Here is a 24,820-nt window from a genome sequence, read left to right as displayed (position 1 = left end):
ACAGGTTATGGGAACATAGTCCTTGTTTTTGGTGCTCAGTAAGTTAATTCATGTTTTCTTTTTTTCTTTGGCTTCACCCAAGGCATATGGAAGTCCCCAGGCTAGGAACTGAATCTGAGCTGCAGCAGCCAGCCTACATCACAGCTGCAGCAACACCAGATCCGAGCTGCATCTAGGACCTACAGCACAGCTCGCAGCAACGCCAAATCCTCAACCCACTGAGCAAGGCTGGGGATCGAATCCGAGTCCTCATGAATACTAGTCAGATTCATTTCCGCTGTATGACAACGGGAACTCAAGTTAATTCATGTTTTCACTCAGCAAACATTTATTGCCTCAGTGATGAGGGAAGGAGGGAAGTCATGCTTGTCAAGCCCTCCTCCCCCGACTATGCCCTGCACTTGGCCTGTGGGACACAATTCATTTCCTACTGACAAGGCGGCTGGGAGGTAGGTTCTGCTGTTAGCCCTGTTTGACATAGGAGGAAACCAGTGTGATGTGGGGGAGGCCAGGGCCTGGGGGCGGCTGCAGTGGTGACCCCAGACCCAGCACCTGGGCTAGGCTGGGCTGGAGGCCACAGGACTGGACCTTCTGGCCAGTGCAGTCAAGGGGAACGAGAGATCTGCATTGCAAGGCCTGGCTCCTGGGCAGGCAGGCAGGTGGGAGGGCAGGCCCCTGCCCCACTCAGATTTTCTCCACATAGTTTCCTGGGAAGAGGCCTTCCTGACCGTGCAGCCGCCCTTTCCACCAGCCTGAGGAATCTGTGGGGGAGAAGAGAGTGTGAGACCCATCTCACCCTGGACAAAGCCTTCCTGATGGCTCTGTGTCTGTCTTATGCGTCTTCACTGGCCTGGCATAAAGCAGAGGCTGAAAAGAGGTGACAGACGGAAGGGAGGGAGTAACACGTGGATTTTCCTTGCCACTGGCTCACACTCGGTCATTTTCTAGTCTGTTCACTTGTGCTCTTTCCTCATCCACTGCTCTTGTTGGTCCCTCCCCCTAATCCCAACAGTGGACCCAGGAATGACCCCCTATGGGGCTCCCCCACCCACCTCCAGAGGGTGCTGCTGAGTCCTAGGCTCCTCTCGGGGGCAGCCCAGGGGTAAGGTTGGAGGTGCCTCGGGCCATCCAGACATGGCCCACTTCCAACTCACAAGGTAGTGTCTGCTATTAGCATGTGCTTGACAGGTGAGAAAAATGAAGCTGGGGTACTGAGTGTGATGCACTGAGGCCAGGCTCCCAAGGTGGCTTTTTTTTTTTTTTTTTTATCTTTTAAGGGCCCCACCCACAGCATATGGAGTTTCCCAGGCTAGGGGTCTAATTGGAGCTACAGCTGCCAGCCTAAACCACAGCCACAGCAATGCCAGATCTAAGCCAGGTCTGCAACCTTCACCACAGCTCATGGTAATGCTGGATCCTTAACCCACTGAGCGTGGCAAGGGATCGAACCCGCAACCTCATGGTTCCTAGTCAGATTCACTTCCCCTGCACCATGATGGGAACTCCTCCCAAGGTGGCTTTGACCCGAGATCCTCTAGCCTATGCAGCCACTAGCTCAGAAGCAGGTATCTCTGGCAGGGGCTGGGAGCCAGCTGGTCACCTCTGTTCTCCTCAGGAAGGGTGTGTGGTCATGGGGGGCTGCCTGGCCATGTCAGGGCTCCATCCCCTCCCCTTTCGCCCTGCACACACACACCTTCCAAGAGGATCTCGATGACCTCGTTCACGTTGAAGCTCAGCTCGTCCACATCTTGGCCCACATACTGGTACAGTGCTCGACATCTCGGGCCGTGTGCCCGTGGCTGGGGCTTGGGTCGGCCCACACCAGGCACAGGTCGCTGCCCCACGCTGCGTTTCCTCTGCATGCTGTGGGCACAGGGGGCACTCGTCACAGCCCCAGACACTCCCCCATCTCCTGCGGCTGCCCTCCTACACCACCTACCCAGCCACGCCCTGGTCAGGCACATTGAGGAATTCTGTGTTGTGCTCCGAGGGGGGCCGTGCCCGTGGGCGTCTGCTGGCCCCCAAGGCTGAAGACGGAGGGCCCCGTGGTGGTCTTTGGGAGCCCCCTGCGGATGTGATCTCCAGGGGCAGGTGGCTACCTCTGGCAGAAGGAGGCACGCCATTGCGATCCAGGCCTGGAGTGAGAGCAAGGATGGAGGCATTCGTCAGAGTGATGCTAGGAGGATTTGAGGAGGACTTAGCTCCAAGTTCCCTGTCTAAAGGAAGAAGCAGCTACTCTCAACCCAGTATGGTAAGAACTGGCCTGGAGGGAGAGACCCTGAGGCTAGGAGGGCCTAGAGGTAGGCTCTGCAGGGGTTAAGATTTTTCCTCCACTCTTTTATGTAGGAGGGCTTTTGTTGGAGGATGAATAAGAGTTCAAGTGGAGTAGGAATTTGGGAGACAGGCAGAGGAAACAACCCAAGCAAAGGCCTGGAGGAAAGAACAAATTTAGTAAGTTGGCAAAATAAGCTGTAGCTTGCATGACAGGAGTGTAAGATGGGAGGAGAGAAGAGGTCAGCTGAGGTTAGATTCTGAAGGGCTTTGAATATCAAACTAAGCTTAGCCTGAATTATTCTGTGGGAGATAAGGAGCTATGAGAGTTCTGAACAGAAAAGAGGAGAATGGTCAACTCTGCTTGTTAGATCCCATTGACAGCAGGTCTGGCTTAGGCCTTGGAGCCCATAAGAGCCAAAGAAGACACTTAGTGGGAGGTGTCTCTTCACCTCTGGGTGGCCCGGGAGCTGCTCGAGTAGGGGCCTGGGCAAACCTTCGAGGTTTTCCCTGGGCCATTCCCTTCCGTGTAGGCTCTGAAAGGGAAAGGGGAAAGAATATACGGATTTGAGTGTTGACCATATTAGGTTATTGGCCCCGCCCATAAGTCCAGTCCACTCTGTGGCTCCGCCCTTGCCCCGCCCCGCTCGCTGGAACTCCCACCTGGAGAGAGCCCTTAGTTTCTTGAACACTGGTTCTGCCCCAAAATTGGCCCCGCCCTTCCTGGACCCACCTTTCACTGACTCCTGGGCCTGCCCACTCCAAGGCTCTCCCCATCATTAGCTGATTCAAGGGTTGACTCCATGGCTATGCCCACCCCTCCATGTTTCTTGCTCACCCATTGGTCACCTCGGCTAGCCCTGCCCTTTTCATGGCCTCATCCTCTCCTTAGGTCTCTCTAGACCTTCCCCTCATCGGCCTTCATCGAAGAGGCTCCGCCCCAGGGCCTTGATTGGTCCCTGTTGATGGCCCCGCCCTCCGCGGTGCCCGACAGTCCCTTCCGAACAGGGCCTTGGTGCTGCGCAGACTCACTGGAGCTTTTGGGCAGTCCATCACCCACGCTGACCGTGAGGGCCCGGCCGCTAGCTTTGAGCAACGCCACGTCGCCGGAACCGCGGGAAAAAGTGACGCTGCGGGTGCCACCTCCGCCCCAGCCCTCCTTCTTCACTCGGAACTGTAGTCTGTGAGGAGAGGAGGAAGCTGTGGGGGTCCCTACCCCCTAGGCAGGGTCACCTCGTCATCCCATCTTTGTCAGACCCAGGCTGGAGTGGGAGGGGGAGCACGGGTGCCTTTCGGCCAGTCTGTGAGGGGTTGCTGTGCCAAGCCCAGCCCGTGGATGGTGCGGGAGGTGGGGATCGTACGTGTCGCTGAAGGTGAGGGGCAGGGGCCTCCGCACCGCCTCCTCAAAGCGCTTGCACAGGAGGCTGACAAACTCGGTTTTGAAGACGCTTTCCAGGAAGCTGTCAGCTGCGTCTTCTTGGAGGATGAAGAAGTCGTCCTGCCGCGTACTGGGGAGGGGCGGGAGGAAAGGCAGGTGAAAGTGACAGGTGAGGCTGGCAGAAGGACTGACATATGAGATGCAAGAGGGAAGAGTCACATATGGGGCAAGTGAGGGGTGACACGGGTGGGGAGAAAGAGGAGGGGTGGCAAGGAGCTGGGGAAGATGGTAATAGAGAAGGATCAGCTGAGGGGACAGGTGCTGTTGGCAAGTAAATATCATGAGTGCGGGAACAGGTGAAGGTGACAGGTAGGGCCAAGAGAAGTTTGCAGATATAGCAGCAGGTAAGATGTTCAGGGTGACAGATGGGGCAACGAGTGAGAGGGTAGCTGAGGAAGAAGGGCTCACAGGGGTGACTGTGGGACAAGTGGGGGCCTGACCTGAGGGAAACTCCCCGCAGTGCCTGGATCTCCAGCTTCTTCTTCAGAACCTCACGCACCTGGCCCTTCTCAGGTCCCTTCTTCACCTTCTCCCGCCCGATCACATACACGCACTTGGGCGTCAGGATCAAGTCCCTCTTGATGGGCTATGAGGATATAGGACCAGAGAGACTGGTGGCAGGAGCCCTGGGCATGGGCAGCCTGGCCCCAGGGGATCAACCCCAGGCATAAGGGTGGTGCTGGCAGGTCAGGTGAAGGACAGGTCAGGTTAGGGTCCCTCCACGTAAAGGTGTATGATTGGTTGCTTTATATAAGAACTAGGAGGTTAAGTAAGGTGATATTGGCTAGAAAGGGGTGTCTGAGCAGTGAGCAGATACAGGTGACATGTCTTATCTGGATATGGGTGCCCAGGCCAGCTGAGAGTGAGCCTGCACATGAGTATATCTGAGCCAGGTACAAGTGTGTCTAATTGAGAAGTCTATCCAGACTGGGTGAAAGTATACTTGATGGATAGGTATGTCCTAAATAAGTAAGAGTGACCATGTGGTAAGGGCTTCTGAACAAGGTGAGTGTGTACTTCTGGAGATGTGTCTGGCCAGGTGAAGATGTGTCTGATAGACAAGTGTTTCTGGGCTAGACAGGGGCGTATTTTGCTTTTTTGGCCATACCCATGGCATGTGGAAGTTCCTGGGCCAGGGATTGAACTGTGCCACAGCAGTGACCCCAGCCACAGCAGTGACAATGCTGGACCCTAAACTGCTAGGCTACCAGGGAAATCCTCAAGGGCATAGTTGGTGGATAGCTGTATGTACATTAGTTGAAAATATACAGGTGTGTCTGGGTCAGGTGAGGGTGTAGCTCCGGTATGGGGGTGCCAGGGTCCCGGATGTGGCCACCTGCTAGTGCCTTACCTTGAAGCGACGGTCATATTTGTTGACCGAGTCAGCGAAGTCCACACGCTCCCTCTTGCCCAGGAACTGACGCAGCTCTGGCCGCTCCTCCAGCCCCAGGTAGTCCCCGACGAAGTTCCTATTGATGCTGTTCCGTCTACGCTCCTTCTTGTTCAGCAGAATGTTGGAAGCTGCGGGGACACAGGGTGGGGGGCAGAGGTCATGGCCTGGCTCTGCCACACCCATCCTGTCCTCAGCCTGAGCCTCCCACCGGCAGCCTCTTACCTTCCTCCCGCATCTCCTCGTACTTCCGGACTGCCACGTGGCGCCGCCAGGCCTTCTGGATGGTACGGGCAAAGCCATCGAATTTTCGCTCTCTCATCTCCTCCAGAAGGAAGAGCTGGGCAAGTGGGAGGAGCAATGGGTCCTGGTGTCTCCCCAGGGGACACAGACTCCAGTTCCCCCTGAGTCTACCCCACCCACGTGTTGCCAACAGTCACCTGCCATACACTGTGGGCAAAAATTTTTGTCTGCCTCCAAATGACTGGACCCAGGAGTCCCTCCCAGTACAGAGCACAAGCTTCTGTGTTAAATTACAACTGTAGGGTTTGTCTTATTGGATTCAAATCCCAGCTCTGCCACTTATTAGCTGTGTCGTCTTGCCAAAAATGCTATACCATCATGGTTTCTCACGCTGGTTAAGCTATAGCATGCCATCCTTGTGAGGTACACTTCAGTTTCAGAGATGTGAGAAATGCCAAACAACGTGCATTTTTTTTCTTTGCTTTTTAGAGCTGCACCCATGGCATATGGAGGCTCCCAGGCTAGGGGTCGAATCAGAGCTACAGCTGCCAGCTTACACCACAGCCACAGCAACACCAGATCCTTAACCCACTGAGCGAGGCCAGGGATCAAACCCGCAACCTCATGGTTCCTAGTCGGATTTGTTTCCGCTGAGCCACGACAGGAACTCCCAAACAGTGTGCATCTTGGAACACCAACCGAGTACTGTAGATATGAAAATCTGATGGAAAAGACTGTGATGGGACCAGACACCATGTGGTTGTGCAGTATATAACCTGCACAGACACACATGGCAGCCCTGGGAAGGAAACTTTTTATTTTTTTTTCTTTAGGGTCACACCTGTGACATACAGAAGTTCCCAGGCTAGGGGTTGAATCAGAGCTGCAGCTGCCAGCCTACACCACAGTGACAGCAATGCCAGATCTATGATCTATGTCGCAGGTTGTGGCAATGCTGGATCCTTAACCCACTGAGCAAGGCCAGGGATCAAACCCGAATCATCATGGATACTAATTGGGTTCTTAACCTGCTAAGCCACAGCAGGAGCTCCAGAAGGAAGCTTTTGCAAAAAGCAGAAGTTCCCAGGCCAGGGATAGAACCTATGCCACAGCAGTCACCCTAGTTCCTGCAGTGACAAGGCAAGATCCTTAACCTGCTGTGCTACACCATTTTTGAATTTTAAGAGTCTCTACCCAGAGGGGACTTAGAGAATAAACTAGATTAGAGTAAGTCTTCTGGAATAAAGTTGGAAGTAAACTTTATATCAGGGAAAGGAAACCACTGGATATGAAAATATTAACAAATTACAGTAATAAAAACAAGGGGGTACTAGTCAAAGAATGGAACAACCAATTGGACTAGGACAGATGGCTGGGAGATGTCATAATTCAAATGGAAATTTAGTCACTAAAGGCACAGCATTGTCAATCAGCGAAGATGGGAAAATTACTGAAGCTAAAGTTGGGCTTTATTTAGGAGTTCCCGTTGTGGCTCAGCAGTAATGAACCCAACTAGTATCCATGAGGATGTGGGTTTGCAGCCTGGCCTTGCTCAGTGGGTTAAGGATCCAGCGTTGCTGTGAGCTGTGGTATAGGTCACAGACATGGCTTGGTTCCTGTGCGGCTGTGGCTGTGGGGTAGGCTGGCAGATGCAGCTCTGATTCAACTCCTAGTCTGGAAATTTCTATATGCCGAAAGTGTGGCCCTAAAAACAAACAAACAAAAAAAGTTGGGCCTTATTTAGAAAAATAGAGGAAGTAAATAAATAGAAAAATAAAAAGGAATAAAAAACACAGCATAGAGAGATCTCTCAAATACACAAATAGCACATCATTGCTGAAAGCCTGGCTGCTGCTTTGCTGACCAGGGTGGCTGATGTGTTCCAGAAACCTCAGGCTTCCCTGCTGCCAGGGCTAAAAGAATTCCGTAGTAGGTACTTGGAGCAAACACACTTTAAAAATATATATATCTAATATATCTATCTATCTATCTATCTATCTATCTATCTATCTATCTATCTATCTATCTATATCTTGAGGAGATCCCTGGTGGTCTAGTGGTTAGGATTCAGCACTTTCACTGCTGTGGCCCAGGAGTTCAATCCCTGGTCTGGGGACTGAGATCCTGCATTGAGCTGCTGCATACTGCAGCAAAAAAAAAAAAAGACATATCTTGGAGAACTTTTAAAACTGTGCGTGTTTATAACAGTTCATAGAAGGGGAGGAGTCTTTTCACCAGGAAGGAAAAACAACAGGGCAGGTTCACAGGTTGCAGGGTATCTGAGTGGTGTTTCCATATTCTTTTGTTTCTCAGACCAGTACTCGGTGGGTTGTGGGTCTGTGTGCAAAGCATATTCAAGTAATGCCTCATATAGGATAGCTGGAGGGCACATTCATGGTTTCTGTGGTTTTCATTCTGTAGGAATGACAGCTATGAGTAAAGGAACACCAGCTCTGCAGAACCGGGGGCGGACTAGTTACCCAGGACAAATGACCTCCACCCTTACTTTTTCTGCCCAGTGAAGAGGATCTGTTTTCAAATCAAGAAAGGAGTCTTCCTGTCTCCAGAGTTTTAAATGCATCTTCTTCATTCTGTGAAGGGCATGGGTGATTGTGCTCAGGGTGAATGACATATGCCCCAAGCCTGAGCTTGGCCTGGTGTCCTGGGTTGAATAGCATTCTCCCAAAACTCATGTCCACTTGACTGGAACCTGTGAAGGTAACCTTATGTGGACAGAGGGTCTCTGCAGATGTAATCGAGTTAATGTGGAGGTTATACTGGAGGAGGGTGAGCCCTAAATCCCATCTGACTGGTGTCCTTAGAAGAAGAGGGAAGCACAGACCCAGACACACACAGGAGAAGGCCACGTGGTGCCAGAAACTATACACGAAGGATATGGAGATGACCCGTCTATACCCCAAGGAATGCCAAGGTGGGCTGGCAACCAAAGCTGGGGAGAGGCAAAGGATTTCTTCCCTGGCACCTTCAGAGGGAGCACGGCCCTGCTGACGAATTGATTTGGGATTTCTAGCCTCCAGAAACGTGAGAAAATAAATTTTTCTTGGGTTAAGCACCGTAAGTTTGTGGAACTTTGCTCCAGCAACCCTGGAAAACTAATACACCTGAGATGATGGGAAATGAAAGCCAACACATGCGTAAAACAGTCAGGGTATTTTTGGGTTTTTTTGGCCATGCCCACAGTTCAGGGCAGGGATTGAACCTGCACCAGTGCAGTAACAACACTGGATCCTTAATGTGCAGACTGCAATTTTTGTCAATTTTTTTTTTTTTTTTTTTTTTTTAAGGACTGCACCTGTGGCATATGGAAGTTCCCAGGCTAGAGGTCAAATCAGAGCTGTAGCTGCTGGCCTACACCACAGCCACAGCAATATCAGATCCGAGCCCTGTCTGAGGCATATACCACAGCTCACAGCAACACGGATCCTTCAGCCACTGATCAAGGCCAGGGATGGAACTCGAATCCTAATGGATACCAGCTGGGTTTGTTACAACTGAGCCATAATGGGAACCATAATTTTTGTCAAATTTTGATTTTACTTTCTATTGTTGTAGCCAGGGCTAGCTTTATTTTCTCTGTTTTATTTGTGTCTTTTTTTTTTTTCTTTGGTGGGGAGGGCTGTGCCCTTGGCATGCGGAAATTCTAGGGCCAGGGGTGGAACCCATGCTACAGCTGTAACCAGAGCCACAGCAATGAAAACACCGGCTCCTTAACCCACTAAGCCACCAGGGAACTCCAGTGTCAATTTTTATCTTTTCCTTTCAGAGTCAAATATTGCAAATCTGCCAGTAAATCTGCAAGATGGAGTCTCTTTCTCTCTCTCCTTTCCATTATCCTCTCTTTTTCTTCCCCTTCCCCTTGTCTGTCTTTCTCTCTGTTACCACTTAAACTGCTCCAGACTCAGTTTCACCTTGGACAGTTTTGGTTTGTGCTAAGTTTCTATTGCTAACAATATCTACTTTGAATGCCATTTTAGACTGTTTTTGTTTCTTGGAGCAAAGTGTGTCCATAGGGAAAACTTCTCCGAGGTGGATGCAGACACATTTGGGAAATGAAGAATCCAGACCTTCCAAGATAGAGATTATTTTTGTGGCTAAGAAATCTCTAGGGCCTCCATCCCACCATGTTATGTTTTTGCTTTGGGGAGAGAACAGTTATTTGTAAGTTAAGTAACATCAAGGGAGTCATGGCCAGTCTCCCCATTATCTTCATAAAGTCCCTGAGGTGCTGCAGAGCAGGTGCTATGATTATGCAGGTGATGGGCTACCTAACTGGGCCTGGCCCATGTCTCCAGCACATCTTTCCCCGGTGTTCCAGCTGGGAACCTAAGATTTGCTTGGGAGTCTGGTGAACCAGCACAGCTCATTGAGATGGCATATCCCTGGGTGCTTTTCTTTCTTTCTTTCATTCTTTCTCCCTCCATCCCTCTTCTTCCTCCCTTACTTCCTCTCTCTCTCTTTCTTTCTTTCTTTTTTTTTTTTTTGTCTTTTTGTCTGCCATTTCTTGAGCCATTCCCGTGGCATATGGAGGTTCCCAGGCTAGGGGTCCAATCGGAGCTGTAGCCGCTGGCCTATACCAGAGCCACCAGCAATGCAGGATCCAAGCTGCGTCTGCAACCTACACCACAGCTCCCGGCAATGCCGGATCCTTAACCCACAGAGCAAGGCCAGGGATCGAACCCGAAACCTCATGGTTCCTAGTCAGATTCGTTAACCACTGTTCCACGATGGGAACTCCCCTCTCCTCCTTCCTTCCTTCCTTCCCTCCCTCCCTCTCATTCTCTCTTTTCTTTCTTCTTTCCATGCCTGGAGCATGCAGAAGTTCTCAGGCCAGGGAACTGAACCTGTGCCACAGCAGTAACAATGCCAGGAACAGAGCCAGTAATAGTAACAATGCAGTAACGGAGCCAGTAGGGAACTCCTGTGTGCTTTCTTTCTTTTTTTGTCTTTTTGCTATTTCTTGGGCCGCCCCTGCGGCATATGGAGGTTCCCAGGCTAGGAGTTGAATCGGAGCCATTGCCACCGGCCTACACCAGAGCCACAGCAACGCGGGATCTGAGCCGCGTCTGCAACCTACACCACAGCTCACGGCAACACCGGATCGTTAACCCACTGAGCAAGGGCAGGGACCGAACCGGCGACCTCATGGTTCCTAGTCGGATTCGTTAACCACTGCACCACGACGGGAACTCCTCCTGTGTGCTTTCTAATCTTTGCATTGAAGCAGGTGGCCAGACATGCCTTTAGGGGACTGCTTGCCTTGTTTTTGTTTGTTTGTTTTGTTATTTTTGTCATTGTTGCTGTTTTTTTTTTTCTTGCTTTTGTAGGCCCATGCTTGCGGCATATGGAGCTTCCCAGGCTAGGGGTCGAATTGGAGCTACAGCTGCTGGCCTACACCACAGCCACAGCAACAAGAAATCTAAGCTGCTTCTGCGAGCTACACCACAGCTCACCACAATGCTGGATCCTTAACCCACTGAGTGAGGCCAGGGATCGAACCCACATCCTCATGTATCCTAGTCAGTTTTGTTACCGCTGAGCCACAGCAGGAACTCCTGCCCTGTACATTAGATCCCTACAGCTTATTTGTCATTGTTGCTTTGTTTGCTTTTGCCCCTGGAAGTAGAGGCAGCATAAAGGTGGTGGTGCTTCCAGCCTTTGTATAAAAGGCTTAAAAGTGATGACAGCGCACTGGAGGGATTATTCCTATGTAAGGAATGAGGTTTGTTTTTGATATATCGGGGCCCAAACAGATCAGGTCCTGGAACAAGAAAACTGCCACTCTGACCTGTCCTTCAGACTTCCTGTTTTGTCTAATCCTCACCCCGATCCTGCAGGGTGGCTATGACTCTCCCCACTTTCTTTTTTTCTTTTTAGGGCCACATCTGTGGCACATGGAAGTTCCTGGGCTAGGGGGTGAATTGGAGCTGCACCTGCCGGCCACAGCCACAGCCACGCTGGATCCTTAACCCACTGAGAGAGGCCAGGGATCGGACCCATATCCTCATGGATACCAGTCGGGTTCTTAACCCGCTGAACCACAACGGGAACTCCTCTCCCCTCTTTCCAAGTAGAGAAACTGAGGCTTGGAAGGGAGAGGAAACGTGCCCACGATCACACAGTGGCTGGAAGAGCAGGGCCATGGGAGGAGATGGCGGTGTCTGTCTGTCTGTCCCTCTCATGCACACTTACCGACTCGGGGTTCTTGACGAAGACCTTGGTGCTCCCCATCTGGTACTGGTCCGGCTCCATGTTGACAGCCCGCAGCAAGTGCTGGACCCCCTGACGCTCGTCCCCACGCCACCGCGGCCACGTCTCAGGGGTCAGAATGGCATACCTGAAGGTGGAAGGTGGGAAGCGGGAGGTTGAGCAGCCAGTCCTGTGGCTGGCCGTTGGGACCGGTGCGTGTGGTTTTTGGGGCGGGGGGGTGCTCACCTCTGCAGGAACTTGGAGAACTGGCGGCGGTAGGCGAAGCCTGCCCGGCGCACCCTGATGTTTTCCTTCAGGCCGAGGTACTCCACCTGGTGCTTGACCCTGGAGGGAGGGCAGCCTGAGTCCCCTGGTGGGGGCCTCACTGGTCCTGAGCACGGGGAGGGATGGTCTGGATTCTTGCTGGGGACAGGCGTTTTTTTTTTTTTTTTTTTTTTTTTCCTTCTTCTTCTTTTTAGGGCCACACCCGTAGCATACGGACGTTTCCAGGCTAGGGGTTGAATCCGAGTTGCAGTTGAGGCCTACACCACAGCCACAGCAAGGTGGGATCCGAGCCTCATCTGCGACCTACACCACAGCCCACGGCAATGCTGGATCCTTAACCCACTGAGTGGGGCCAGGGATCAAACCCCATTCCTCATGGATACTAGTTGGGTTCATAACCCTCTGAACCACAACGGGAACTCCCCGTGCTGGGGGCAGTTTAAGGGGTGAGTTCTGAGATCTAGGGAGGGGTCCAGTGCTGATCCCAGGGGTCCAGCTGGGAGTCACTTTTGTGTGGAGGCCTGGGTTCTGGGCGGGGGGGTCTGCTTTTGTTCAGAGGTCAGTTCTGAGGTGGCTTCTAGGAGTGGGGCCTGGGGCCTGGGGCATGAGGAGGACTGTGCTAGTCCCTGGGGCATCCTGCAATCAGCCTGGGTTCCTCCCTGGAGGTCTTAGGCAGTGTTGGGTGTAACTCCAGCAGCCCTGAGGGGTTTTGCACTGGTCCTAGGGTCAGCCTGGGTTAGCCTCCCATGACCTTGGGAGGGTGACAGAGGGAGGGTCAGTCTGGGAGACAGGCAGTGTGGACAAGGCCAGTGAGTTGGGTGACTGGGCTGGGGCGGGGGGGTCACCTGTTCTCCTCCCAGTCACGGGGCCTCTTGGTCTCGTTGGGTTTGATGCAGCGGATGTAGTGGGGTGTGCATTTCATCAGCGTGGACACCAAGTCATTGGCTTGTTTCTAAGGAGGAGAAGGTTGGGGTGTGGGGCACAGATGGGACCCTCTGGCCCCTCTATCCTTTCCTCCCTGCATACACTCCCAAGAGACACAGACACACCAGGTGGATGTGTGGGGTGGAGCAGCTGATGGACCACGGGCTCAGGTGTCCTTGTTCCACGTATAACCCTTGAACCTCAAACCAGGAGTTCGTACATCTGCTGTACTCATCACTAAGCCCTAGCACATAGTAAGTGCTCAGCAAGTGTTTGTTGATAGAGTAACTGAGCCCACAGGAGCACACATTGCCCAGAACATTTCTGCCTGTCTTTTGAGGCACATGTACTTTGGAAGCAGAGACTCGCATGTGTGTGCCTGAGAGGCCAGCCTTGTTTGTTTTGCTTTGTTCCAGCATGTGGAAGTTCCCAGGCCAGGGGCTGAACCTGAATCTTGGCAGTGACCTGGGACAATGCAATGACAATGCCAGATCCTTGACCTGCTGTGCCGGAAGGAGAGTACAAGGCCAGCCTTGGGTTCGGTTTAGTCCCTCGGGGAAGCCTAGGAAGGAAATCATTCCAGGTGGAAGGACTGGGGGAATGGCAGGAGAAACCCAGGTGTGGATCACCAGCTCTGCTGTGTGATGCAGGCCAGTGACTGCGCCTCTCTGAGCCTTGGCCTCCCATGTGCCCGGTGGGACTAGTCGCATGTCTTTAAAGTGTCTTGTGTTTGCGGCCAGCACTGATCAGTGCCAAATACGTGGTTATTAAAATATTATTAGGAGTTCCCACTGTGGTGCAATCGGATTGGTGGCATCTTGGGAACGCTGGGATGCAGGTTTGATCCCCAGCCCAGCACAATGGGTTAAGGATCCATTGTTGCCAAAGCTGCAGCTTAGGTCACAGCCATGGCTTGGATCTGCTCCATATACCAAGGAGCAGCCAAAAAAGAAAAAAATGTATTATTAGGATGGGACACTCATGTTCATAGCAGCACTATTCACAAGAGCCAAAAGGTGAAAAGAGCCCAAGTGTCCATCAACGGAAGAATGGATAAGAAAAAGCAGTACATCCATAAATGGAATATGGTTCAGCCTTAAAAAGGAAGGAAATTCTGACACATGCTTGAACCTTGAAGATATTATGCTCAGTGAAATAAACCAGTCACAAAGGGATACATGCTCTTTGGTCCCTAGAGGAGTCAGATCCACAGAGATCCACAGACAGTAGATAGTGGGGCCAGGGACTGAGAGAGGGGGTTGGGGAGTCAGTGTTTCATGGGGACAGAGTTTCAATTTGGGAAGATGAGAAAGTTCGGGAGATGGACGGTGGGGATGGTTGTACAAATATGAATGTATTTAATGTTGCTAAGCTGAACACTTAAAAATGGTCAAAATAGCAAATGTTATGTATATTTGACCATAATGAAGAAAAAAGGGACAAATGACCAAAATGACCATCATTAAGATGATGGGTCACTTCTGGATTTAGGGAGTTAGGAGGACAACAAGGAAGCTGGTCCAAGCTTCCTAGCCCCAGAGCTGGATGAAGTCCCACTGGACAAAGGATGTCAGAGAGAGTGGCAGAGGCCTGGGATGGGGGAGAGATGAATGTTGGAAAGAGAGAAACAGACCTGGGCCTCCCGATGCCCACCTTGATCTTGGAGCCGGCAGTGCTGGGGCGGCCTTTCTTTTCTACATCCAGCTTCTCAGGAAAGAGCATCCGGAGGAAGGCCCTGGGCAAGGGGGGTGGGATTGGAGATGCAGCTGGACCTTGGGCGCCCACCCACAGGTGGGACTGCCTAGGTTCCTGGGACCCAGAGAACACACTGCATGGAGTTCCTGTTGTGGCTCAGTGGGTTAAGAACCCAACTAGCATCCATGAGGACTCCAGTTCAATCTCTGGCCTTGCTCAGTGGGTTAAGAACCCAACTAGCATCCATGAGGACTCTGGTTCAATCTCTGGCCTTGCTCAGTGGGTTAAGGATCTGGGTTGCCGCAAGTTGCAGAGTAGGTCCAGATGTGGCTTGGATCCGAGTTGCTGTGGCTGTGGTGTAGGCCTGCAGCTGCAGCTCGGATTCAACCCCTATCCTGGAACTTCTGTGTGCCCTGGGTGTGGCCATAAAAAGAAATAAGCAAATAAACAGAAAACAAAACAAAACAAAACACCCCATACTGTACAGTATGGTTCTCCCTGAATGTTGGGGGGTGTGAAGGTGAGAACTGGAGGATTGGTTTCATCCTTTTGGTTCTTTGATTTATTTGTACTGTTACTTTTTCCTCCATGACCAAGCAAGTAAAATAGAACTAAGTGAGCATCATATTGGGCAACAGAGGCAGGTTGCCTTGGAGGAACCATCCTACATGCACAGGCTTGTGTGTGTGTGCAAAGAGATGTAGACAAGGATCTTGCTGCTTCAGCATAGATTGAAGGTGCCACTTGCATTCAATCCGTGGCCTGGGAACTTCCATATGCTGTGGGCATGGCCAAAAAAAAAAAGAACCTGAAAGCCATCAGAGTGTTTGGGTCTTTTGAGAAGAGCTGCCTATTCTACTTGCTCAGCACCTGCAATAAATGATGTACTTTCCTCCACCACAGCCCAGTGTCAGGGGATTGGCTTTGCTGCTGTGGGTGAGTAGAATTTGGTTTGGTAACATTGGTCCATTCAAGGCTCCCTCTTCCTTCTCCTCAATGAGATCTTCCATGACCACCGTAACACAGAATGAGTGGACTGACTAATAGATGCAGAGTATGTGTTTAGGGTGATGAAAAGGTTCAGAAACTAGATAGTGGTGATTATTACACAACATGGTGAATGTATGTAATGCCACAGAACTGTATACTTTAACATGGTGAAGAAATTAAATTTTGGGGCTCCCTTCATTGCTCAGCAGTTAAGGAACCCAATTAGGATCCATGAGGATGTGAATTTGATCCCTGGCCTCGCTCAGTGGGTTAAGGATCCAGCATTGCTGTGGCTGTGGTGTAGGCCGGCAGCTGTAGCTCTGATTCTACCTCTAGCCTGGGACCTTCCCTATGCTGTGGGTGTGGCCATAAAAAGCAAAAAAAAAAAAAAAAAATTAAATTTTATATTGTGTATTTTATTACAATTAAAAGAAATCAAAAAGAAAAAACAGAGTGCCCTCCCTTCTGTCTACCCCAAGACCAACTTAGTTTTCCTCTGCACTTGTCCCAGTGGTTCTCAGACTTCGACGGGCACCAGAATCACTGGGAAAGCTTGATGAAACACGAGTGGCTGGGCCTTACCCCTGGAGATTCTCATTCACAGGTCTGGGCTGGAATCCAATAATTTCCAACAAGTTGCTCTTGCCGATGCTGTTGACCCATGGACCCCATTTTGAGAACCTCAGCTCTAACTCTGTGCTTTCAGATATGGCAGCCGCAGGTCACATGTGGTTCCTCAGGCCCTTGAAATGTGGCCTGTCCAAACTGAAATGTGCTGTGAGTGTTAAAATGCACTGGATTTCAAAGAATAGGCAGTTTGGAAAAAGAAAATGCAAGTATTTTATTCATAATGTTTTAGTATTAAGTGCATGTTGAAGGATACTTTGGTATCTTGAGTTAAAGACAATATTTAAAAAATTTCACCTGTTCATCTTTATACTTTTTTTTTTTTTTTTGGCTGCCCTGCAGCATATGGAAGTTCCCAGGACAGGGATCGGATCCGAGCCTGAAGCTGTGGCAAGGGCTGATCTTTTTAACTCACTGTGCCGGGCCAGGGATAGAACCTGTGTCCTGGTGCCGCAGTGATGCCACTGATCCTGTTGCACCACAGCAGGAACTCCATCACCTTTTTACTTTTTTTTTTTTTTTTGCTTTTTAGGGCCACACATGTGGCATAGAGGTTCCCAGGCTAGAGGTCCACTCAGAGCTACTGCTGCCAGCCTATGCCACAGACACAGCAACACCAGATCTGAGTTATGTCTGTGACCTACACCACAGCTCATGGCAACATGAGCGAGGCCAGGGATTGAACCCACAACCTCATGGTTCCCAGTCAGATTCATTTCCACTGTGCCACAACTAGCACTCCCTAGATTTTGTTTGTTTGTTTGTTTTTTAATTGCCCCCGAGGCATGTGGAAGTTCTGGGCCAGGGATCAAACCCGAGCCACCACCATAACCAGAGCCACAGCAGTGACAACACTGGAACCTTTACCCGCTGAGCCACCAGGGAACTCTGAACCTAATTTAATTTAATTATACAAAATAAAATAGTCAAATCTTTTTTTCTTTTGTCTTTTTAGGGCCATACCCTTGGTATATGAAGGCTCCCAGGCTAGGGGTTGAATCGAAGTTGTAGCCGCTGGCCTACACAACAGCAACAGCAATGCCAGATCCAAGCCGTGTCTGCGACCTACACCACAGCTCACGGCAGTGCCGGATCCTTAACCCACTGAGTGAGGCCAGGGATTGAACCTGCGTCCTCATGGATACTAGTCAGATTCATTTCCGCTGAGCCACGACAGGAACTCCAAAATAGTCAAATCTTTGGAATACAACAACAACCCCAAAAAATTACACAGGTGGTAGGAATGAGGATTGACTGCAAATTGGAATGAGGGATCTTTTTGGGTTCTGCTTATGTTCCAAACTGGCTTGTAGTCATGAGTAGACAGTTCTGTACATTGACTAAAAACTGCTTCTTAAAGTGGATGCATTTGATGATATGCAACTTACACCTGAATCAGGCCATTTAAAAATAACGTGTGTGGCTTCAGTTCTAGTGGATAGGGAATATCTAAATCCATGGTTTCCAAACTCTAAAGTACATGCGGTTCCTGGGACCTCGTTAAAATGAAGATTCTGATGCAGTCAGTCTAAAGTAGAGCCTCTGGGTTTGTAACTAGCTCAGAGGATCCTCAAGCTGTTGGTTTAGAAACTACACTTTCAGTACTTTATGAACCACTGTCTTAGAACTTTCACCAGATGCTACCTGCCTTTTTTCCCCCCGCCTAGTTCAATGTCAATCTCCCCACTTGGCTCTCAGTTCAATGAGAGCAGTTGTGTTCGCTGACCTGTTTGGTCCTCCATCCACACAGTGGCGCTTGACTAAAATTTTGAAGTATAACAAGATGTAACCCGGTATGCAGCTGTGATCAGGGAGATGGATCCATATGTATCAATACAGAAAAATACACAGCGTGATGGGTTTTCACTGTGTAAAAGGGAAGCTGTCCGCACCTGCTTGGATGCTTGAGTTTGCAGCAGGGAAAGAGCAGTGGAAGGGCTGGAAGGAACTGCTCCTAGAGGTCTCCTTACTTCTCCCTGTGGACCTCAGGCTACCGTTTGTTTGTTTCTGTATTTATGGCTGCACCATTGGCATATGGAAATTCCCAGGCTAGGGGTTGAATGGGAGCTGCAGCCACCCACCTATACCACAGCCATGGCAACACTGGATCCAAGCTGCATCTGATATCCATGCAGCAGAATATCAGATCCTTAACCAGGGGATGTGGTTAGAGGGTGGGGATTGAACCTACATCCTCATAGACACTATATCAGGTTCTTAACTCGCCAAGCCCTGATGAGAACGCCTCAGGCTACTGTTTCATTAGAACCAGTCACTAGAAACACAGCCACCGCTACAAATTCCATAGTGTGTTGGGAACACTGAGGAAGACGGGGTGGTTCCTGGGCCTCCCCCATCCCCATGGAGAGTTGCCCGGAGACCCCCACGCCTGGGACCACTCACTGCTCACTGGTCTGCATCAGCTCAATGAGGTCGGAGAAGAGGACATCTCGGTTCCTTTCACAGAAGCCGCTGACATCATACGAGACCTATTGGAAGGTGGCATGGGGGGTATGGGGGGGGAGTGAGGGGCGAGGCCAGGGGTCAAGGGGTCTGCTCTGAGATAAGAGGACTGGGCTGTGTCTAAGTTCAGAATAGGGGGTCAGGGGTAGCCTGCGCCTGGGGGGCCCTGGAGGTCTGGTCTTCAAGTTGAGGTTGGAGGGTTAGGTTTGCAGTTTGGGTCAGAGGTGAGGGAAGGTGGGGGTTACAGTCCAGAACAGGGGAAGGGGGCTACAGGCTGGATCAGAGGAGGGGAAGGTAGCAGTTATCACCCAAATTGGGGGGTGAATGGTTGCAATCTGGGTGGTGGGTTCCTGGGAGGGGGTCTGCCATTGGATGTGGATTCAAAGGGTCAGTATCTGTGTTATGGGTGATTTGGGAGCTGGAGGCTGTGTCAGGAGGGTTACAGCACTGGTTGGGGATTGGGGTGGGGTGGGGAATGGGGGTGAGTGGCAGTGGGGGTCAGGTTTCAGCCAGGCTTGTAGGCTGGGTCTGCCATCTGAGGTAGGGGGCTTTGCTCAGTCCCAGTGGATGGGGGCTACTCCCTGGCTCAGGAAACATGGGGGCTCTGGCCCACTTTAGGGATTGGTAGGGACCCTTGGGGCTGTTTGCTGCTCATGCCCAAGTCAGTGGGAAGACTGCAGGAGCTCCTCTGTGGTGCAGCAATCTAAGGATCTGGTGTTGTCGCTGCAGTGGCTTGGGTTGTTGCTGTGGCTCGGGTTTGATCCCTGGACCTGGGAACTTCCACATGCCACAGGCATGGCCAAAAAAAAAAAATAAGAGAGAGAGAGAGAGAGAGTCTGCAGTCCCGTAAACTGGGGAGGAGGATCATGGTCAGGGTCAGAGGCCAGTGGATTTCTAAAGCCTGGGAGGGGTCTCTGTAGGGGGCTCCCATCCATTGTGGAGGTGATGGCTCCCAGCAAGGGCCTGGGATCAGGAGGAGAGGGACTGTGTCCTGGGTTGGGGGATAGTGGGACTTTCAGCTCAGACTGCGGCTTGGGGAAGGGTCTGCTGCCCAGTTGGAGGCTGATGGGAGGGAGTTTGTGTCATTAAAGGGGTGAGGGGTTGCCCTGTTAGTTGAGAGAGCCAAGGGCTTGATTAGAGGATTTTGCAGCCCTGCCTGAAGCATCATGGGGGCTGGGGGGTGGAAAAGAGTCCAGGCCTGTTCCTAGGGGTCAGTGGGAGGGGGTTGGTGTTCCTGGCCAGTCGTGGCAGGGCTGGAGAAGGGAGTTGGTGGGGCTCTCCAGCCCTAGGGGGTCTCGCGGAATCCTTCAGTTGGGAGGTGGGGAGGCTGCAGCCCAGAGCTCCTGGGGTCTGCAGGGTCGGGGGCACAGCGCACCTTGCCAGCGTAGTGGTGGATGACGAAGCCAGAGCTCCAGCTGTTGAAGTGCTCATGGGTGCCCACGGCTGCCTGCAGCTTCTGCAGCAGCGTCTGGTCGGCACCGCCGCCCGTGGCGTGCATGGTGGCGCACACGTCGTCCAGAACGCTCATGATGCCAGGGGGACTCTGTGGGGCGAGGGCCGAGAGGGGCAGGGTTCAGCCTGGCCCCTGCCGGGCCCTGCCCCCATCCCACCCATTGGGGTTTCCAAATACAAGAACAAACGGTGGAAAGTGGGGGGTAGAGGTGTAGGGCCTGCCCTGAAAGCTCGCTGTTGCAGGATGCTGTGGGAGACTCCATAAGGGATCCATGCTTCTCTCCTTTCCCCAGACTGAGATGTTGGGCGACCTGTCAGCTTTGATCCCACTCCCCTGAGCAGCCTGCCTAGGGTGGATGTTTGTTGAGTGAATAAACAAAAGGTGAGCAGGTGGGCAGAGTGAATGGGTAAGGTGGCTGATGGGTATCGTCAATGGGGCTCCATCTTGTCCAAGAGGGAGCTTGGATGAGAAGGACCTATAAGGGCTGGAACCCCCCGGGGCTCTCCCAGCTCTCCTAGGTCCAGCTTCAGGGCCTAGTGAGAACCCCTAAATCTGGCCCAGTCCTCACCAGCTTGTTTTCGATGAGGTCACAGACGATTTTGTTGTTGAAGTACTGGATGGGGGTCCAGCGGATGCCCTCCTGTACATACTCCTCCTGAGGGTGACCAAGGGGGCAGGGATAGGACTGGGTGTCTAGGCAAAGTGCCGGTGTTTCTAGAATTTCAGCTTCATGAGGGTGAGTGAAGGTATGACAGATGTTTGCCTCCCATATAATGTTCCCCCATCTCATCACTTAGGATTGTCTCTGGTCACAGAGCCCATTGCCCCATGCAGGGCAGGTTGGAAGTCCCCCCAGGGGTCCTAGAATTGACCCCCCAATTGGCTGAAGTGTTGCTTTCTCATGAACACATCCTAGTCTGGCTTTTTTTCTTTTTTTTTTTTTCAAATGTCCTCACCTGTGGCCTATGGAAGTTCCCGAGCCAGGGGGTGAATCTGAGCCAGAGCTGTGACCTAATGTAGGACCCTTAACCCACTGCACCAGGCCGGGTATTGAACCTGCACCCCTGCAGCACCCCTGCAGCACTGCAGTCAGATTCTTTTTTTTTTTTTTTTTTTTTTTTGTCTTTTGGTCTTTTTAGGGGTGTATCTGCGGCATATGGAGGTTCCCAGGCTAGGGGTCTCATCAGAGCTGTTGCCGCCAGTCTACACCACAGCCACAGCCATGCCAGATCCGAGCCACATCTGCGACCTACACCACAGCTCACGGCAACGCTGGATCCTTAACCCACTGAGCGAGGCCAGGGATCGAACCCGTAACCTCATGGTTCCTAGTCAGATTCATTTCTGCTGTGCCACAACGGGCACTCCTTTTTTTTTTTTTTCTTTTTCTTTTTAGAGCCACACCTGAGGCATATGGAAGTTCTCAGGCTAGGAGTCGAATGCCACAGCCACAGGAATGCAGGATCCTAGCTGAGTCTGTGACCTACACCACAGCTCACAACAAAGCAGGATCCTTAACCAATGAGTAAGGCCAGGGATTGAACCTGTATCCTCAAGTGTCGGATTTGTTATTGCTGAGCCACAATGGGAGCTCCTGCTGTCAGAGTTTTAACCCACTGCACCACAGTGGGAACTCCTGGCTCTTTAAAAATCCCTTTCTCGGAGTTCCTGTCGTGGCTCAGTGGTTAATGAATTCGACTAGGAACTATGAGGTTGCGGGTTTGATCCCTGGCCTTGCTCAGTGGGTTAAGGATCCCGTGTTGCCATGAGCTATGGTGTAGGTTGCAGACGTGGCTCGGATCTGGCATTGCTGTGGCTCTGGCTTAGGCCGGCGGCTACAGCTCTGATTAGATCCCTAGCCTGGGAACCTCCATATGCCGTGGGAGCGGCCCCAGAAAAGGCAACAAGACCAAAAAAAAAAAAAAAAAAAATCCCTTTCTCATTTCCTCAGTCATCTCCTGGTATTTGCCCTGAATCCTGTGGCATGCAAGTTCCAGGGCCGGAAATCAAACCTGTGCCATAGCAGTGACAATGCCAGATCCTTAACCCACTGAGCCACCAGGGAACTCCAAAAAAAACTAGCAGGGATTTTTGTCCATCCTGTTTCCTTACTACTGCAAATAATGCCTGGTGCACAGCAGGTGCTCAAAAAATAATTGTTGAAGGTGTGGACAAAGAGGCTATTCCCCAGCCCTTGTCAAAGCTCTAGAGGCAGAAAACCTCTTTGAAGGAAACCTCACAGTAGAACTTGAACAGATCAGCAGGGAGTCGTGCCATGCCAGTGTGAGGCTGGGGTGTGCCCTGGTTGCTTGGTGACCTTCATGGTCCTACCCCACCCCTGTGTCCCCTGACCTTGGCCACTTGGTTGCCCCTGCCCACCTGTTCAGCCTTGAGGGTGAGTTCGATAAAGATCTGCTGTAGCTTCTCGTTGACGAAGTTGATGCAGAACTGCTCAAAGCCATTTTTCTGCCAAAGGAAGAACAGAGGGCTGTCCTCAGTGGGCTGAAATGCTTGGCTCTGGGGTCACTGCACCACCCCAGGATGCATATGGGCTGGTAGCAGGCTTGTACCTGGAAGATCTCAAAGCCGTAGATGTCAAGCACGCCGATGCTGTACTCCTCCTGGGGCTTCTGCATGGCACGGTTGATGGCCTGCAATGCAGTGGGATACTAGGTAAGTGGGTGCACTGGCCCGCTACTCTCTTGAGATACTCTTTGCCATGTTTTTAGGCTGTGACCTCTCCCACCGGTTTCTCTCCTGCCTTCCCCACCTCTGTGCATACCCCACCCTTGTCTGTCATTCCTATGAGGTGTTAGACCATCTGAGCTCCTGCTTTGGGAGCTGGCTCTGCCCCTTCACCACTTTGCACCTCTATTTGCTCATCATGGATTAACAACAGCAACTCTTTTACAGGTCTTTTTTTGAAAAGAATTAAACAAATTGATGCATGTAAAACAGAACTGTAGCTGGTACACATTACGTGCTATGGAATGTTGGCTACTGTAATCACTATTCTTTTTATTTGGTGGGGTTTTGGCCACCTTTGTGGCATGTGGAAGTTCCTCGCCCAGGATGGAACCCATGCCACAGCAGCAATCTGAGCCACTGCAGTGACAACACCAGATCCTTAACCTGCTCTGCCACAAGGGAACTCCATCACTATTCTTTACAGTCACACCTGCAGCACATGGAAGTTCCCAGGCTACGAGTCAAATCAGAGCTGCAACTGCCGGCCTACACCACAGCCACAACAAAGCCAGATCTGAGCTGCATCTTTCATCTGCACCATAGCTCATGACATTGCTGGATCCTTAATCCACTGGGTGAGGCCAGGGATCAAACCTGCATCCTCATGGATACTAGTCAGGCTCTTAACTGGCTGAGCCACAATGGGAACTCTCACTATTTTTAATTTTATTTATTCTTTTTAATTGTATTTATTCTTTTTATTTTTTCGGCCATGCCCTATGGCATGCATAAGTTCCCAGGCCAGGGTTTGAACTTGCATCGCAGCAGTGACAGCACCAGATCCTTTAACCACTAGGCCACCAGGGAACTCCAATAGTCACTATTCTTGACCTTGACATGTCCTGGTCTCATCTACCCCCATCCAGCCCATCGCTTTGTCCTCCTGATAGCCCCCGCTTTGTAGCTCTCAAATGCACCCAGCCCTTTCTACCCCAACAGCCCCCACATCAGTCCAGGCCTGGACGTTTCCAATAGCCCCCTCCTTCCTGGGCTCCGTGTCACAGCCGTGAAGCCCCTCAGTCTCTCATCTAATCATATCCTGCCCTGCTTGACATCCCACTGGGCACTTGTGAGGTCGTGACAGTCAAGATGCACCCCCCAACCCCTGTTTGGCTGGTCCAAGTCCAGGTCCAGAACCCCTTCCCACTCCCCAGCCCCACTCACCTCCACAAGAAAGTCGAAGAGACGGGCATAGAGCCCCTTGGCCAGGGCATCCCGTGTGTAGGCTGCCTGCTCCACGTTCAGGGTCACGTCAATGGACTCGCTGCGCCCCCCCCAGCGGCTGTCCATCTTGCGGCTGGTCAGCTTCTCCTGCAGCCGCCCGCTGTCAATGCCCAGGAGGTAGGCGGGGAAGGCAAGGACTGTGGGATGGGAGTGTAGGGGGAAAGGAGGCAGCCGGTCAGGCTCTTTGTGGGTGCCCTCATCTCTCCTTGTTTTGTTTATGTATTTATTTGGCCATGCCTACAGCATGTAAAAGTTCCCGAGCCAGGGGTCAAACCCAAGCCACAGCTGAAACCAGAGCCAGAAGCAGTGACAACACTGGATCCTTAATCCACTGAACCACCAGGGACCTCCTCTCCCCATTTTTCCCAGTGACATCAATATTGTTCTTAGGGGTCCTCACCCTCTGGGGGCTGCTCTGGGAGGAAGCAGTTCACACATATACACATGCCCCCTGTCCACAGCACCCACACTCACGGTCTGCACTCTCCACCCGGGCATAATTTCCATCTTCGCAGAAGCTGATGTTTCCCAGGTGCAAGATCCCCGCCACGAGCTGCAGAACCAGCTGCTGGATGTTGGGCGGGATCCCGATGACCTGCATGGCGTTCTGAGGGCACAACAGCGACAGAGCCTGTGCCACAAGTCTTGACTTCCAGCCTGCCCCTGGGTTAGGTTTCAGGGGCAGCAGCACAGATGTGGGGAGTCAGGACATGTGAGTCTTTATCTCTTTCACCTGCTTGCTGTGTGACCTTGAGCAAGTCTCTGCCCTTCTCTGGGTCTTGGTTTCCCGATTTTGTTTGTTTGTCTTTTTGCCTCTTAGAGCCGCTCCCACGGCATATGGAGGTTCCCAGGCTAGGGGTCG

The 24,820-nt window shown here is 51.6% G+C and overlaps 1 protein-coding gene across 1 annotated transcript in view; it reads right to left on the bottom strand.

Annotated features, from left to right (window-relative positions):
• Positions 1-304: 304 nt before the first annotated feature.
• Positions 305-24,820, bottom strand: part of MYO1F (myosin IF) — a 39,746-nt gene continuing 15,230 nt past the window's right edge. The window contains exons 9-28 of the mRNA XM_085013022.1: positions 24,433-24,565; positions 23,899-24,095; positions 22,557-22,637; positions 22,366-22,452; positions 20,555-20,641; positions 19,909-20,076; positions 18,474-18,559; positions 14,412-14,493; positions 12,680-12,786; positions 11,796-11,894; positions 11,553-11,697; positions 5,325-5,439; positions 5,061-5,230; positions 4,150-4,295; positions 3,633-3,779; positions 3,304-3,452; positions 2,724-2,807; positions 1,940-2,135; positions 1,694-1,863; positions 305-761 (exon numbers count right to left, since the gene is read on the bottom strand). Coding sequence (XP_084869148.1) covers positions 685-761; positions 1,694-1,863; positions 1,940-2,135; positions 2,724-2,807; positions 3,304-3,452; positions 3,633-3,779; positions 4,150-4,295; positions 5,061-5,230; positions 5,325-5,439; positions 11,553-11,697; positions 11,796-11,894; positions 12,680-12,786; positions 14,412-14,493; positions 18,474-18,559; positions 19,909-20,076; positions 20,555-20,641; positions 22,366-22,452; positions 22,557-22,637; positions 23,899-24,095; positions 24,433-24,565 — 2,526 coding nt within the window. The 3' untranslated portion in view covers positions 305-684. The remainder of the gene's footprint in view (positions 762-1,693; positions 1,864-1,939; positions 2,136-2,723; positions 2,808-3,303; positions 3,453-3,632; positions 3,780-4,149; positions 4,296-5,060; positions 5,231-5,324; positions 5,440-11,552; positions 11,698-11,795; positions 11,895-12,679; positions 12,787-14,411; positions 14,494-18,473; positions 18,560-19,908; positions 20,077-20,554; positions 20,642-22,365; positions 22,453-22,556; positions 22,638-23,898; positions 24,096-24,432; positions 24,566-24,820) is intronic.

This window comes from Sus scrofa, chromosome 2 (assembly GCF_054392235.1).
Source record: "Sus scrofa isolate SSC_HxYL_T2T_F1_AM1 chromosome 2, Sscrofa_HxYL_maternal_Yorkshire_Landrace_v2.0, whole genome shotgun sequence".
NCBI lineage: Eukaryota > Metazoa > Chordata > Mammalia > Artiodactyla > Suidae > Sus > Sus scrofa.
The sequence above is the reverse complement of the archived record's forward strand: the minus strand, read 5'-3'. Positions and strand labels throughout refer to the sequence as shown.